The 17,571-nt window shown below is 37.4% G+C and overlaps 1 protein-coding gene across 16 annotated transcripts in view; it reads right to left on the bottom strand.

The window, feature by feature from the left end:
- Positions 1-17,571, bottom strand: part of Gphn (gephyrin) — a 460,638-nt gene that overhangs the window by 110,198 nt on the left and 332,869 nt on the right. For 9 of the 16 annotated variants that reach the window (XM_085830493.1, XM_029484279.2, XM_029484282.2 and 6 more), the window contains one exon: positions 12,998-13,040. In XM_085830493.1, the coding sequence (XP_085686619.1) occupies positions 12,998-13,040 (43 nt within the window). Of the gene's footprint in view, positions 1-12,997; positions 13,041-15,220; positions 15,284-17,571 lie in introns of all 16 variants that reach the window. The other 7 variants (XM_029484276.2, XM_029484278.2, XM_029484280.2 and 4 more) reach the window with 1 other exon arrangement.

Genomic DNA, 17,571 nt, shown 5'->3' with positions numbered 1-17,571 from the left:
TTGTGGTGACTTGGGTGTGTAAAATCCCTCCTTTCCAATCTCACGCATACTCTGTTCTGAAGCTTTTCCTTGAGCACCAGTGCCTAGGGCAGTAGAACTACTGCTGCAGCAGAAGTACAGATGTTCAAGAGCTCTATAGATCTGTGTGTGCCTATGTTGTACTCCACAACTCCCAGGTGGCCCCCAAAGCACTGGTATTCCCCATAACATTACCAATATTTCTATTGGAGCACATGTGCACTGGGGCTTGCTTTAGCCTGTATTAAAAAACTGAGGTCTTTTCACATGTTCCAGAGCTGGGCTTTAAAGTTACGTCATGGCCATTGTGGATCAGACATTGTGGTACTACTACCAGGAACATCTCATGAACCTGTCGTGGCAATAAGAACAAATATCCCCAGCCAGACTGTGCCATCCTCTGTAGGAGAAAAGAGATCAGGATGATTCAGTAGTCTTTATTATCAATCAATTACTCCAACAACTTTCCCCATTGCTGTAAACATCCACAGCTTGGCTGGGAGCACTCATGGAATCTTTGTTAATGCTGACCTCAGCTATGATGCAAAAGGCTCTTACTGGAGCTGTCGTTCTCCATGCAGCTTGCAACCTCATACCTACCACAGATGGAGATCTTTTCTCTTTGAAACCAGTCTGTAAAGTCTGTAAAATGAGCTGGGCAGTGGTGCTGCACTTGGGAGGCAGAGGCAGGCAGATTTCTGAGTTCGAGGCCAGCCTGGTCTACAGAATGAGTTCCAGGACAGCCAGGACTACATAGAGAAACCCTGTCTCTAAAAACAAAACAAAACAAAGGAAAACAACAACAACAAAAGTTTATAAAACAGTAAAACATGGCTATTCTTTATGTCCAGGGTAAAATAAACAAAAATTAAAGAAAAACTTCCACTAAATAACACACTAATATTCTAGTAGTCAATTTCCAAAACTAGAAACATGTAACACATAGAGACAATGAAATCAGAAAAACAATACATAAGCAAAATGAGAAGTGCAATAAAAAATGAAAATCACAGAAAAAAACCCTAAGCATACCTAGTAGTGGTGGTACACTCCTGTGATCCCAACACTTGGGAGGTAGAGGAGGGTGAATCTCTGAGACCAACCTGGTATACAGACTGAGTGCCACAGAGAAACTCGAACTCAGAAATATTATAACACTGAATACATTTATATATTAGCTATAACATTGATGAAACTTAAATGAAAATAAGTAAAATCTGAGAATTGACTTAGAAGGAAAAAAAGTCATGTTTTCATCCATATGTAGATTCTAGCACCAAATTTTTATGTGTGTATTTCTGTATGAGCATGAGTATGTACAACACTGGGAAGTAGGAAAAAGACCATGGGAGAAGGAAGTCTTTTGGAGGTTAGTAGAACACACAGTTGACATAAAAGTGAGATGGAGAATACTATGGAAGGAAAGGTTTAAGTAGGGGTTGGGGCATGGAGATGGGGGAGAGGAGTAGCTATAGGAAGGGTCAGCTATAACTAATAATGTATAAGAAAGTTATGAAGAGATCTTGCATAAGCTAACTAACAATAACAACAAAAAACAAAAAGAAAAAAAAAAACCAATCCTGCCCCCAACCATTAAAAATGAGCTTAAAGGCGGATTTCTGAGTTCGAGGCCAGCCTGGTCTACAAAGTGAGCTCCAGGACAGCCAGAGCTATAAAGAGAAACCCTGTCTCGAAAAACAAAAAACAAAAAACCAAAAAAACAACAACAACAAAAAAAATGAGCTTAAACAAAAGTACTCTATGTGGGTGTCATACTGCTCACAAAAGCCATAGGTTACTAAATAAAAATCCGAGTGCCAGACTTGGACTATTAACAATCTTAATGAGTTGTTGGTCACAGATGTCTTCGAGGCCTGAAAAACAACATAGGCTATTGCCACTGTTCTTGATTGTTCTCTAGAACTGGATGGTAAGATTTGATGAAGACACAAGATTTGGTTATAGGACATGGAGAACTCAGGCTAGAATTCTTTATTCCTGGAGATTCCTGTATGATTTTCCAGAGAAACAGGTCTTTGATCAATCTGACTTGTGATCAGGGTTTAAATTTTGCTTACATGGAAAACCTTATTCTATAGAGCAGAATGGCACAACTCAAAAAAGAAAGGAAGAAAGCCTATTTTTGTACGAACAATATTTGCCTTGTTATGCCCATAATTCTTACGCTATAACATCATCATCTCAAGTATTTCTCAAGACTGGCTCTGGAAGCCAAGGTTTCTCAGTCAGGTTTCTTCTTAGACTGGTGTTCTTTGAATAAACTTTGCCCTAGATTATTTTTCAACCTACCCCCTCCCCCATTTCCCTTTCTGAGACAGGATCTTACAATAAGGTCCAAGATGGTCTCAAACTTGAGGTCTTCCTGTTTTAGCCTATTGAAAGCTGGAATTACAGACAGATGCCACCATGTACCATTTTAATTTCTTGTTATTATTTTGTATGGTTAGAGAAAGAAAGGCAACATGAGAAAGCTCTTCAAATATTACCACATTAAAGAGATGGCAATGTGATGGCCCAGCCATTAGATTGGCTAATGACTTATGTCCATATGTAACACTTAGATCAACTATTTCTGGATATATTGCTGGAAAGATAATACTCCTTTTTTTTTTTTGGTTTTTCGAGACAGTATTTCTCTGTGTAGCCCTGGCTGTTCTGGAACTCACTCGGTAGATAAGGTTGGCCTCGAACTCAGAAATCCGCCTGCCTCTGCCTCCCGAGTGCTGGGATTAAAGGCATGTGCTACCACTGCCCGGCGGTAGTTCTCTTTTTTAATTACTCTGAAGAATTATCTCCAACAAATTTGTATTACTCCAGTTGTTTACTGTGATAAACAGTACTTGTATTTCTTATCAGTCCTTAATCAGGATCTGAAGGATTCAATGTTTCCTAGTGATTCAACTCTACCTCCATATGTGGATAACCTTTTGTTGTGAGTTAAAGATAGGATAACTCTAAGACTCAGTCTCTATATTTATTTTTTCCTCTTCTTTTAGTGTTACTTTAGAGTTTGCATGGTTTGTGCATGGTGCAAACTCATGTCTATACAGAATCAAACATGTGATACCATAAGAGGACTTTAGGTATCTTTTCTTCTATTGTTCCTTGAACTATGCTTTTAAGACAGGGCCTATTCACCAAACTAGAAGTTCCTTGTTTTGTCTAGGATGATTAGCCAGCTACCACCTATCTCTTGGATCCACTTGTCTCTGTTCAACCTCATTTTATTTTTTTTAAAAGAGAGTGCTGAGCACTCAAACTCAGGTCCTCATGCATGTACAGCAAGTAGCCCTATAAACTGACCCACTGTCTTAAAGATCTCTACTGTGCTCATAGAGGTCCTGTATAATTGTTATAATAACTAACAAGCAACCTGAAGGAAGAAAGTGGGGAGGGCAGACCAGAAGCTGGGCAATGACTGGACTGTAAAAATATAAAACAACATCAACAACAAAAAAGAAACTATAGTTATCATGGTAGAAAAGGCAGTGAAAGATCTGTATGACAAGAACTTCAAGTCTCTGAAGAAAGAAATCGAAGAAGATCTCAGAAGAGGGAAAGATCTCCCATGCTCATGGATTGGCAGGATTAATATAGTAAAAATGGCCATCTTGCCGAAAGCAATCTACAGATTCAATGCAATCCCCTCAAAATTTCAACTCAATTCTTTATAGAGTTAGAAAGAGTAATTTGCAAATTCATCTGGAATAACAAAAAACCTAGGATAGCAAAAGCTATTTTCAACAATAAAAGAACTTCTGGGGGGAATCACCATCTCTCACCTCAAGCTGTACTAGAGAGCAATAGTGATAAAAACTGCATGGTACTGGTACAGACAGGCAGGAAGATCAGTGGAATAGAATTGAAGACATAGAAATGAACACACACACCCATGGTCACTTGATCTTTGACAAGGAGCTAAAACCATCCAGTGGAAAAAAGACAGCATTTTCAACATATGGTGCTGGTTCAACTGGTGGTCAGCATGTAGAAGAATGCAAATGGATCCATTCTTGTGGAGAGCCGTGCTGCGAGCAATCGCTGTGGAGAGCCGTGCATGCTGCCAGCAGTCGCCATTATAAGATGGCGCTGGCCTCCGCTGTGCCTAACTAGTAAACAAGCCTTGTACGCAGGTGCGAGAGTGAACTCACTCCTAGTCACTGCCCATTCTCGGGGCGTAATAGTGGGGTGATGGGTGAGCAACAAATCAGGAGCTGACACGACACATCAGGTGCTGAAACATGGCTGAGGGCTATAAAAGCGACTCCATTTTCTGGGGTCAGGGTCTTCCCTCCTGAAGAAGCAATAAAGCTTTTGCCGCAGAAGATTCTGGTTGTCCCGAGTGTGTTCTTGCCAGCTGGAACAAAAGCTCGGGATACATTCTTATCTCCTTGTAAAAAGCTCAAGTCCATGTGGATCAAGGACCTCCACATAAAACCAGATACACTGAATCTAATAGCTGAGAAAGTGGGGAAGAGCCCCAACACATGGGCATAGAGGAAAAGTTCCTGAACAGACCACCAATGGCTTATGCTCTAAGATCAAGAATTGACAAACGGGACCTCAGAAAATTGCAAAGCTACTGTAAAGCAAAGGACACTTTCAATAGAACAGAAATGCAACCAACAGATTGGGAAAGGATCTTTACTAATCCTACATCCAATAGAGGGTTAATATCTAATATATACAAAGAAGTCATGAAATTAGACTCCAGACAATCAAATAACCCTATTAAAAATGGAGTACAGAGCTAAACAAAGAATTCTCAACTGAGGAAACTCAAATGGTCGAGACGCACCTAAAGAAATGTTCAACATCCTTAGTCATCAGGGAAATGCAAATCAAAACAACCCTGAGATTCTACCTCACACCAGTCAGAATGGCTAAGATAAAAAACTCAGATGATAGCAGATACTGCTCAGGATGTGGAGAAAGAGGAACACTCCTCCATTGTTGGTGGGATTGCAAGCTGGTACAAAAACTTTGGAAATAAGTATGGCAGTTGGTTCCTCAGAAAATTTGACATATATTACCAGAGGACCCAGCTATATTACTCCTGGGCATATCTCCAACAGATGCTCCAACATATAACAAAGACACATGCTCCACTATGTTCATAGCAGCCTTATTTATAATAGCCAGAAACTGGAAAGAACCCAGATGTCTGTCCTTCAACAGAGGAATGGATATGGAAAATGTGGTACATTTATACAATGGAGTATGAATCAGCTATTAAAAACAACAACTTTGTGAAATTCTTAGGCAAATGGGTGGAAATAGAAAATGTCATCCTGAGTGAGGTAACCCAGTCACAAAAGAATACACATTGTATGTACTCACTGATAAATGGATATTAGCCCCAAAGCTCGGAATACCCAAGATATAATTCACAGACCACATGAAGTTCAAGAAGAAGGAAGATCAAAGTGTGGGTCTGTTGGTCCTTCTTAGAAGGGGTAACAAAATACTCACTGGAGCAAATATGGAGACAAAATGTGGAGCATCTTTGAAGGAAAGGCCATCCAGAGATTGTCCCACCTGGGGATCCTTCCCATATACACTCACCAAATGCAGACACTGTTGTGAATGCCAAAAAGTGCATGCTGACAGGAATCTGATACAGCTGTCTCTTGAGAGGCTCTGCCAGAGCACAAATACAAAGGTGGATGCTTGAAGCCAACCACTGAACTGATCACAGGGTCCTCAATGGAGGAGTTAGAGAAAGGACTGAAGGAGCTGAAGGCGTTTGCAACCCCATAGGAAGAACAACAATATCACCCAACCAGAGCTCCCAGGGTCTAAACCACCAACTAAGAAGTACACATGGATGGACCCATGGCTTCAGTTGCATATGTAGCAGAGGATGGCCTTGTTGGCATCAATGGGAGAAGAGGCCCTTAGTCCTGTGAAGGCTCAGTGTCCCAGTGTAGGGGAATTCAAGGGTGTAGGTAAGTGGTTGGGGAACACGCTCATAGAAGCAAGAGGAGGGGGGATGGTAAAAGGGTTTCTGTGGGAGGGGTGGTGGAAATCTGGAAAGGGGATAATATTTGAAATGTAAATAAATAAAGTATCCAATAAAAAAAAGTCATGGTAGCTAGGGAGCCATCATGGCAATGGGAACTTGCAGCATAGTTTGGTATATCATGGTGGATCAGGAATCAGAGTTAGGGCTAGAAGCAGGCTTAAGTATTACCCACTGTGATCAACTTCTTCAGCTAGGCCCTATTTCCTAAACATTTCACAGTCTGTCCAAGTCAAAATATTAGTTTAGAACTAAGTATTGAAATTTACCAGTCAATTTGGGTAAGATTTTAGACTCTAGCCATAAATAGTTTCCAAAATGAAGTTATGATTTTGTCTTAAGTAAAATCTATTACCTATGATATGACATATTTATTTTTATCTTGTCTCATACAATACATCTAGACTGCAGTTTCCCCTCCCTCTTTACCCATCAGTCCTGTCTCCCAGATTCACTCCTCCTCTGTTTCCCTTTTGAAAAGAGCAGGGAAGGAATCTTGCACTACTAACAGACTAAAAAGGTTTTTTCCCCCATAATTATTATTACTTTTTGATTGGATATTTTCTTTATTTACTTTTCAAATGTTTTCCCCTTTCTCTCCCTGCCTCTATGAGGGTGGTCCCCCACCCACCTACTCCAGTCTTCCCACCCTGGCATTCCCCTACACTGGGGTATCGAACACCCTCAGACCCAAGGGCCTCTCTCCCCACTGATGACCAACAAAGCCAAAAGCCAAAAAGTCATTTTTTTCCATGGTAATAACTAAGAGATAGTAAGATGATTGGTGCTTTTAGTAGTTATTGCAGGCAGTAGGGCCAGAGATTTTGAAATAGCCATATTCCCACATAACCTAGCCAGTTCTTGGGTAAGACAGTAAGGCGGTGCAAGAGTTAATCAATCTTGTTTTCTTGCTGAGTCCATTTCAAGCTTAATTAGAATTTGAATTCCTTGATAGACAATCCCATGAAAAATTATCCAACTCTATTCTAGGAATCCAAGGTCAGGATGTCCCAGCTAACTTATTTTACCTTTTGTTAAGCTGCCTAGTTGCATGGAACTCCCTCCAGCTAACTAATCTTAGCTTCTCTTAAAAATGCTAACTTCAAACTGCTTACTTCTGTAAATCCCCCTTGCAGCTACCTAGAGAGATGCCAGCTACCTTGAGAATGTTTTTGCCTTTAAAAACCTCATCTTCTCTATACTTGGGGGCCATATTTATTACTCTAAACACTTGGGTGTGGTCCCAGATAGCTGAAATAAAGACTTTCAATTGACTATAAACTATGTCAATTCTGGTGGCAGTAGCATCTATAAATTAAAATCTCTTTCCTGATTACTAAACACAGTTTGTGTGCTATCTGTAACATTTGTAAATTGAATCTCTTTTCTCTTTACCAGACATAAACATGGCTATGAAATAAAATTCACTCTTCAATAACTTTCTACTCTGGGTCCGTTTTTTTCCCCCCCAGAAATTCACAACTTTATTCTATTCAGTTTTGACTCCTTTCTTCAACCCCATTATCTATAGCCTCCGAAATAAAGAAATGAAAGATGCCTTGAAAAAGGTTGTAGGAGGTTCTTACGAAGTCTTAGGTATAGTGAATTATTTAAAAGGAGTTTGGAGTCCTAGACATGTTCAACATGTGACCACTGGTTTTGTACATTGCAGAACAACTAATATGGTCCATCATATTTGTTGACCACAACCTTTTATGGCAATGTCAGAAGCCTGAAGCCACAGGTCATTAATTAATGGAGAGACTGACAGGTACATGGGAACTTTTCACAGAGAGACAGTTAGAAATTAGAAGTATGCCATCACTATAGACTCTTCCCTGGCAGAATTCACTGTATCTTCTATAGCATGTTGTTTGTAGTGTGTCTTTCTTTATTCCTTGGGTTATAGTTGGCTGCCCAGAGTTTGTTTCTTTATGCCTTTCCATCCTTTTTTTAAAAAATTTCATTTTCATTTCAAATGCTATCCCCAAAGCTCCCTATACCCTCCCCCCTCTCTGCTCCCCAACCCACCCACTCCTGCTTCCTGGCCCTAGTATTCCCCTGTACTGGGGCAAATGATCTTCGCAATACCAAGGGCCTCTCCTCCCATTGATGGCTGACTAGGCCATCCTCTGCTACATATGCAACTAGAGACACAGCTCTGGGGGATACTGGTTAGTTCATATTGTTGTTCTCTGGGTCCGTTTTAAGTATCACAAATTGTACCCTTAAAATACGATGCTTTGTCAGAGGCAAAATCTATCCAGATAGCAAAAGTTACTGAGTGCACTATAGTTTGTCAGTAAGATCAGCCATTTAATTTAGTAAATACATTGACATTATGCTTTGGGATTAGTTTATGATCTTGGAATGCTTTAGAAATAAGGTTTTGAATTTTGCATATATGCAAAAAAACCCATTATCCAATTAAGAGCACTGTTGCTCCTGAATGAAGTGGACATTATTACAAAAGGTACCAAACAAAAGAAGATATTAAGGAGGCTATAGTAAGCACTAGATAGGTAGCACTCGCTAAAATTATACTATTCAAATAGACTAAATATTTGGTTTAAGGACATTTGAAAGCAGTTCTCACAGAATGTCAATGATTTACTCCAGAAATGAAAAAGATATCCCAGTAGAAATGTGCATGTAATTTGTATCGTTGGCTATTTAATTGCACTGAATAACATGAATGTTTGCAAAACTTTTACCAAGATTTATTCACCACTATTGCTTTGATTTGAATGTCTGTGTGTCTTATACAATCCACATTAAACTTTCATTACCAATGTAACAGTAATAACAAGGTGGGTATTTTGGGAGGTAAATAGGACAATGGGTGATCAAACTCAAGATATACAGGATTAGTGCTAAGTGTGTGAGGTGAGCTCTGCTACATGAGGTTACAGTGAAGGCAGTGTTCATAATGGCAATGGGAAAAGACTAAGTACTCGCTAGACACCAAATCTGCTCACAGCTTGGTCTTGGAATTTTCTTTTTCCCAAAATGCAGTAAGTAAATTATCCCTTTTTGTAAATTATATGGTGTATGGTTGTTGGATTTTTAGGAAGAGAAGTGGGAGGAGGTTGGTTGGAGAGAGACTCTGAGGCAAATTTTCTTTCAGGAATTTTATTGACACCTACGGCAGATAAGACAGCATAGTGGGATAGGTTTCCCAAGTAAAAGAGGCGTCAGTCTTATCAGACAGAGTTACATGTCTACTCTTAGTGGTTTCTAGGGGAGAGAGGAGGACCCATACTATAATACAGCAGGTTTAAGTAGTCTATTTATATGCTTCTACTTATGTCATATGTGAATGGGGTAAAGGGTGGCCAGAGAAGGCAGGGGTGGGGGGGGGGGGGAAAGAGGATTTAGCTCTTTGTGATGATAGGAGGGTCACACCAGGTAGCTTGTTAATCCACTTAGTAATACATGGAGCTGAGAGTGAGACTATAGTATGTATCTGTCTTCTAATTGGCATTTTACTATAGCAGAACAAATGGACTAAGAATGCTGTTTTGTCAGTTTTTGTTAAGTTTGACACAAGCTAGAGCCATCTGAAGAAATTGAAAAATGTTATCAGATTGGGCTGTAAGCAAATCTATGGAAGCATTTTCTTGATTTACAATTGATGAGGATTATACAAGAAGGATTAGTTATCCTCCTTAGGAAAACTCAGAGGTGTCACAGAATCCCAACAAAAGGTAGGTGTTTTTTATACATAATGGTAGGTTGTATATGCAAGGAGAAAGATGTAAAATGAATAGAGGCAGTGTTTATTATTGAGAGAATGAGTAACCATTAATAACTTCTATATAACTGCAATATGATACTACATGGTAAATAAGATTAAGGAGATAAGAACTGTCTAAATGCTGGGCGGTGGTGCACATGCCTTTAATCCCAGCACTTGGGAGGCAGAGGCAGGTGGATTTCTGAGTTCGAGGCCAGCCTGGTCTACAGAGTGAGTTCCAGGAGAGCCAGAGGTATAAAGAAACCCTGTCTCAAAAAGCCAAAAAGAAAAAAAAAAAAAAAAAAAAAAGAAAAAAAGAACTATCTAAATAAGGAATAGGAATATTATAGTTAAGGTCAGAGAAACAGGCCACCAAGATGACTCATGGGTAAAGTTCTTGGGGCCAAGAATTATGACCTGAGCCTGATCCTTGGTCTGACATAATGGAACAAGATAACTGACTTCTGTGAATAGTCTTTTGGCATCCTCCCTCCCTCCCTCCCTCCCTCCCTCCCTCCCTCCCTCCCTCCCTCCCTCCCTCCCTCTCTCCCTCCCTCCCTCCCTCCCCCTCCCCCCTCTCTCTCTCTCACACACACACCCCTCATAATGAAAAATGAATCTAGAGAAAGAACAGAGAAAGAACAGGTGAGGTCATGGGTATTGTTAGGTGTTAATTAGCATGATATTAAGATGAAAGAACATAAACTTACAGAAAACACAAACTGATGAAGTTATGATGTTGGTTGGCCTGCATATGGACCTGAAGAGCCACAAAGCTCATCCATAAAACTATTTTATGCAAAGACAATAAAGAATACTTGGGTTACTATGATGTCTATCCAAGCTGATTATCAAGTAACACAAAAGTCTATGGTAAATAGGGAAATAAAAGTTCAAGGGAATTTGTCCTCAAAAAACAACTTTTTAATCTAATCATAATAATTATTCCCAGTGATCAGAATTGAAAATTTATAGTAATTATGAACTTTTCAACATGAATTGTAATTTATCTATCTTGCTTTATTTTAGTGAACAGTTAATTATCACTCCTGACCCATAGGTTTCTCAAAGTTAGGCCTTGTGTTTATAAGACTTCATATCTCATTACATAAGAGTCCCTCTCAAAGTCACATATTGTTGAGAGTTTTTTTTTTTTTTTTTTTTTTTTTTTTTTCTGAGACAGGATTTCTCTGTATAGCCCTGGCTGTCCTGAGGCTCACTCTGTAGACCAGGCTGGCCTCAAACTCAGAAATCTGCCTGCCTCTGTCTCCTGAGTGCTGGGATTAAAGGTGTTTGCCACCACACCCGGCTTGTTGAGAGTTATAAAGGTATGAAATCTACACGTCTCCTTGAATTTATTAATTTACTGTACAATGCTGGAGATTGAACTCAGGTCCTCATGAACACTAGGGGAACGTTATACCACCAAGCTACAATCCAGTCTTAAATTAATTTATTTTTAATAGTATTCTCTAAAGATCACAATCAAACAAATACTCAGGGCTTTGAGCAAAGTAAACAGATTAATAACAGAGATAGAAAATCTTTACACACACAACACACACACACACACACACACACACACACACACACACACACACACACATTTATTTGAAGTTCTTAAATACATCCCACCTCCAATTTTCATATTCTAGACCCTAGGTTGATTTTTAACTCTTTAAATTTTCTGCTTCAGTACCTGTGAGCAATTATGGCTTTGTGTATGTGAGGTGGTATACATGTGTGGTAGTGTGTATATCCATTGTGTACAAAGAGGCCAGTGATAGTTTGGGTGTCTTGCTTTAATACTCTCTCTACTTCTTTTCCTGCGACAGATTCTGTCTGTGAACCTACTGCATGTCATCACTCCCTGACTCTTCTTGGCTAGCCTGGCTCATTCTTTTTCTTCTCTTGTTAACATGATTGTTGAATATCTGAACTCAGTCTTCAGGACTACACAGCAAGTCCTCTTACCCACTGAGGTATCTTTTCAGCCCTCCAAGTACGCTTGTATTGTTAAATAATACTTATTGCATTCTATTGGAATACAAACCATCTCATTTACTAAAACTCCCATTAAGATGGGTGTCTAGTAGACCTGTTTCATGCTGCTTTCCCTGGACATCTACTAAAACCATTAGGAAGAAGAATAGATGATGTCATTAAACTATTAAGAGACAAAAAAGAAAATACAAGTACCATCTATACAGCATTTTTCCTCTGGATGCCCCCAAAGCTTTAATGGGAAATCTTTCAATAGGATTTCACTATAAGCATAGTAAAATAACATAACCTACTCATTAGTTCTTTTTTTTTTTTTTTGCTTCATTTTGTTTTTATTTTTGTTTCTCTGAGACAGGGTTTTTTTTTTTTTGTTTGTTTTTATTTGTTTTGTTTTTTGTTTTTTCCCATGTAGTCTTGGCTGTCCTCGAGCTCTCACAGAAATTCACCTGACTGGATTTTGCCTCCTGAGTGCTGGAATTAAAGGTGTCTTCCATCTACAGCCTGGCCTCATAGTTTCTTTTTATAAAACAATGAACAAAGTTCAGGGACCTTCTACTTAATCTTGTTATAATCTAACCAAAACAAAGTAGTAAAGATTTTTCATTTTTGGACCAGGGAACAATGTTCTATAACATTTTGTATGTGAAGATAAAAATCTTTTCAAATAATTATTTACAAAATTATTACTACCAACCATTTCCAAGCCCTTTTTGAGAAATGGTCTTATGATATAGCACAGATCAGCAAAACACTTAGGCTCTTCCTGCTCAAGGGCTAGGACTTTACCACACATGCTCAGTTTGCTTTTTGTCTCTCAATCTCTCTGTGTCTTCTGCTTTCATGGATTTATAGTAGAATTATTTTCATGTAGTCTGCTTTTAAATTATTTTTGTAAATAAGACTATAAAAAGCGGCAGGCTCCTCACCTTAGTGTCACAGAGGCACTCATATCTATCTTAATTTGAATGCATCAAATTCCATTCAGCTTTCAAAAAATTAGATTCAGCGAAACATTTATTTATATTGTTATTAACAAAAATTCAGATAGGGAACTTTATAAAATACATATTCTTTGTATAAATTTCTATCATTGCTTATTTTAACTTTTTTTCATTAAAATACCAGTCTTTAGTTCTATATTCAGTTGAGCCACAATTTATATATTTGGAAGCCTACCTGAAATCATGACTACTTACTGGCTCTTAGAATGTTCTCCTTGCTGCTGCACCTGGACTGGACCTGCAGAAAGAGCACAAACTCAGTAATTTAGGGCTTATAACATGGACAGCCAGATAAGTATGCTTAATGGGCAAGCTCCTGAGGTCTAGGAGAAAAGGTTTTTATTTATCTTGGCTATCACAACATGTTAGTAAAAGTTCATTATATTTTCCAGATATATTTAATTCATTTTTATTTATAAAAGATTGAGTTCCAGAAAAAAATATTTCAGGTACAATATTATAAACTGGACAAAGATAAGACCCAAACCAATTTATGTGAATTTGAGATCAGCCCAGGTGCCCCTCCATATCTGTGGGTTTCATAGCTGTAGATTCAACACACTGTTGATTAGAAAAGAAAAAAGGAGGAGGAGGAAGACAGGAAGAAAACCAATAACACAAAACACCAGCACTACTGCCTGTATCTGTTCTGTATATGTGATCTTTATTCCCTTGTCCTTATTCCTTATGGAATACAATATAAGAATTGCTTACATAGTATTCATATTGCATTAAATTATAAAGTAGAGATGAGGGCTGCAGATGGGGCTCAATGGTAGAGCACTTGCCTACTAAACTAGAGACTATGATATACAGTATATGAGTGGAGGATGTACTTAGGTTGTAGGTAATATATGACACTTTATTTACATGAGACTTGAATATTTGGGATTTGGTTACCCAAGGAGGACTTGAAATGAAATGAAGTTGGTATGGATACAATGGAATAAATTCAACACTACATATTCAGCTATGAATCTCTATAATCTTAAGATATTCTGTATATGTCTTGACTAGAATAACAATGAAATCTAAGTAAAGTTAAACTCACATATTCTATTGTAGTGATTTTTATTTAAATATGTTAACAAGGGATATAGAAAAATTCTTATTTGTAACATTTACCTTTGATGGTCATTAGCTTTTGTAATAACTGTTAATATAACTGAATAATACTGGCTATGAAAGATGTTTCTATTGGAAATGAGTTAAATTTAATTCATTAACCATTTTTAGGTATATATATGGTTTGTCAATTAGGGGCCCTTTAAGTTCTGATTGAAAAATTTAAAGTGGAACATTTCTTTTGAAGTTCACCCAATGGCTGTATTCAATGGCATGCTGAATGGTAACTTGTGATTTCAGATATAACTTTATTCAGGGTCCACACCTCTTCCTCCCACTCCACAGCAGCTTGCCCCAGATGGATATATAGACAACAAAGAACTTTCTATAGCTTAACACAGTTTAATAATATATGAAAAAGTGTATGAAAGGAATGTTGTAACTTAGGGTAGGTTATGGCTGTCCTTCCCTGAAAAAAACAAAACAAACTATTAATGAATGCTTAAAGAAAGAAAGAAAAAAATGCCATGAGCAGACAAGGTAAAACAAAAACCAAAGCAAATAAATTTAAACACACACACATACCACACACACACACACACACACACACACACACACACACACGGCAAAACAAACAAGCCACTACAAATATTAGCTATTCTCTTTTGGCCCACATTGTTGTAATAGTTTCAGGAAAAATGGTACAAAGACACTCATTCAGAATAAGAAAATGGTTATAGTGTTTACTTATAAGTCTTACTGGAGAACAACTGTGGACCCAATGAGAAAGAAATTTGTGACTTAAAGAAAATAAGACGCAGAAGAAAACATAATTAAAAAAAGAAAAATCAGAGAGAGACGGAAGAAGTAAATATGGAGGTTAAAAAAAAAGGAAGCATGGGCTTATCAAAGAGGACAGTGTATAAATGGAGAATGTTCTAATATTTTGTCTTAAAATTCATATCAAAGAGTTACGTGTAACTAATGAACTTTCTACAAAATAAATAAGCAATTTGCATACCATGAAATGAAAACAAGTGTATCTCTACCTCTACAGTCTTAACAGGGAAAGAAACACACACCAACAGAGAAATTAATAGACAAGCTGAATAGAGAAACTACATTTGAAAAAGTGACTCAACACAAGAGAAAGCTAAAAGCATGGGAAGAAAATCTGGGAGAAAGAGGGAAAAGAAAGAGGAAAATGTTGAAAGACAAAAACAGCCCATAGAAGTCAAATGGAAGTCAAGAAAGTCTTCAACAAGATGTGCAACAAGATGTGACAGAGCCAAGCCCATCGCGCAAAGCAATGTTTGCGAGTGGGAAGTAGCTCCTTTGGTCAGTAATAGTTACTCTTAAGTCGTAGCCTCTATTCCTCCAGAGTTCATCTTTAAGCCCTTCCAATCTAGAGTGGAGCTAGTGTATGGATAGAAACAAGAAATTTACAATGAACAGTGCAGTTCAGATGAGTAGTTCAAATCGTCTCAAAATATTCTAACAAATTTACGTAATATCTATTATATACATTAAGTAATGTATATAATGGAAATGTTTAGTAAAGAACTCCCTGGTATTTTGTAACCAAAACAATGCAAATCAAAACATCCCTCCTGCTTCTCTATGAGGCTTAAAGATTAATACCTCCCCACAATTGTATAGATAAAGAAACCCACATTTTTTTTCTTAATACCTCAGTTTGGAACCACCTATTTCAAATAGCTTTAGAGGAGAGATTTGGAGAATTGAAAATTCAGTTCTCTGAAATAGGAGCCTTTATAAAAGTGTGCAGATTGCCAAAAGTATTGCAAACACTGTTTCCCATTTATATATACATGCCTGTTGAACCAGATTTGAGAGAAATAATTTTTAAAACCACTGATTAAAAGACTTTCTTTACTTAGTGCTTTTAAAGATGTCTATCTAAACAAGCCAAGATAAGTTTTCAAAACTTCATTGATAATCTATGTACTGAATTACTTTGTGCTACATAGACAATATCATATTTATAGTATTCATTCATTTATTTTTATAAAAATCTCAATATAAAGGCTTTAATATAACATAGATCATGGAAATTACTTTTAAAGGATAAGTTAAAAGTATCAAGTTTTATTTCATTTTATTTTGTTACTTGTTTTAAGCAGTGAGAAAAAGGGAAAATGAAAAATTAAATAATCTGAGATCATTGGATTACATTAAAATCCTAAGGGAAGAAAATGAGATGTTCAAAGAATCCCCATTACTTTAATCTGTTGGGCCATGTTATTTGCTGCAATTAATAACTGACTGATTTTATAGCACAAATGATTCTCCCTCCCACAGGAATCAGAATGCAAACAATGTAATAACAGTGCATTCTATTGGCGTCAATGGAGGAAATAAAAGAGAAATGAGACCACTGAACACACAGGTATTCACTTACTAATCAAAATTACTTGAGACATCAAATAATTTACTTAGACATGTGTTTACAGTAAAATAGGATTTTTGCTTAAGATCACATAGCTTATTAAGAAATCTTAAGATATGACACAGAAACAAAGGAAGGACAACATATAATAAATGGTAAGGAACGAAAATAAAAATGTCTTTTAAAAAGCTGAGAAACTTTTACAAGCAGTCACAGTCTTTAGAGACAGGTAAATAACTTACCTTATGCTTAGGTCATAATAAGAATAGCACAGTGTTTAAAGTCATCTCTTCATTATAGGGGTACAATTGAAAGCCGTAAGTTATAATAATGTGAATTGCTACACAGAAATGAAGATCTTCCAGCCCAACATGAAAAGCTAACTCTTTTGGGAGAAAAATTTAACTTACATTTAATGTAACATGAACAACTGAAGGTGTTAATGTCAAAACATATAATAACATACAAATCTCACACCAAAAAGGAAGAAACATACAGCTCAATCACTACAGACACAGGAAGTTAAATATGATAATAATTTGTGATACATAAGGGAAGGCACATCACTCTAATGGTGAAAGATGCATGCATAATGTATAACCATTCATTTATGTCCCCAGCCCCCAGCCCACTCATACAAACAAACAAACAAACAAACAAACAAAAAAAAGGCCACTAACAATACAGGGAAAGAATGTAGTGCCAAGCTGTTATGAAAAATGCAGGACACACGGAAGCACAGCAGTGGTCATGTGATTTGAGAGGTGTTCTTCCCTTAAACCATCCCATCACCATGCTCATTTTAAAGAAGCCAGGAAAAGATTCCCTTTCAATGCTGCAGTAGCTACGAGCCCCCAGCTTGAAGCTAGAGTGTGGAATTTTGATCACCGTTCCCTGTGATGTCAGGAGCTCTCCAATGGAAGCCAGATGTGTACAACTAGTTAGTATAAGTAAATGCAAATAACAAACATTTCTTTCCTTCTGCATTTTGCAGAAGGGAGGACTCAAACAACTCAAACCAAGCCCATGCTAAGGATAGGTTCATAACAATATTAGGTACATAATAAGGATCATATTTGAATGTAGGTCAATACTAATCCAACCTTACAAAACTACTTCTATTTTACTGCTCACTGGGCTCATTCATGTTTTTTCTCCTAGAAATGCTAGAATACATGGTTCAAATGGAAAAATTCTGAACAGTTGGTCAGGTGGGGTCAAAATGAAGAAGAAAATACATTTTCTCTGATGAACATCAGAAAATAATTTAAAATTTTAATATGATTTGCTTAAT

The sequence above is a fragment of the Mus caroli genome, unplaced genomic scaffold (genome assembly GCF_978045245.1).
Source record: "Mus caroli unplaced genomic scaffold, Mus_caroli_1 scaffold_14, whole genome shotgun sequence".
Lineage (NCBI taxonomy): Eukaryota > Metazoa > Chordata > Mammalia > Rodentia > Muridae > Mus > Mus caroli.
Note: the sequence above shows the minus strand (reverse complement) of the source record. Positions and strands in the feature narration are given on the sequence as shown.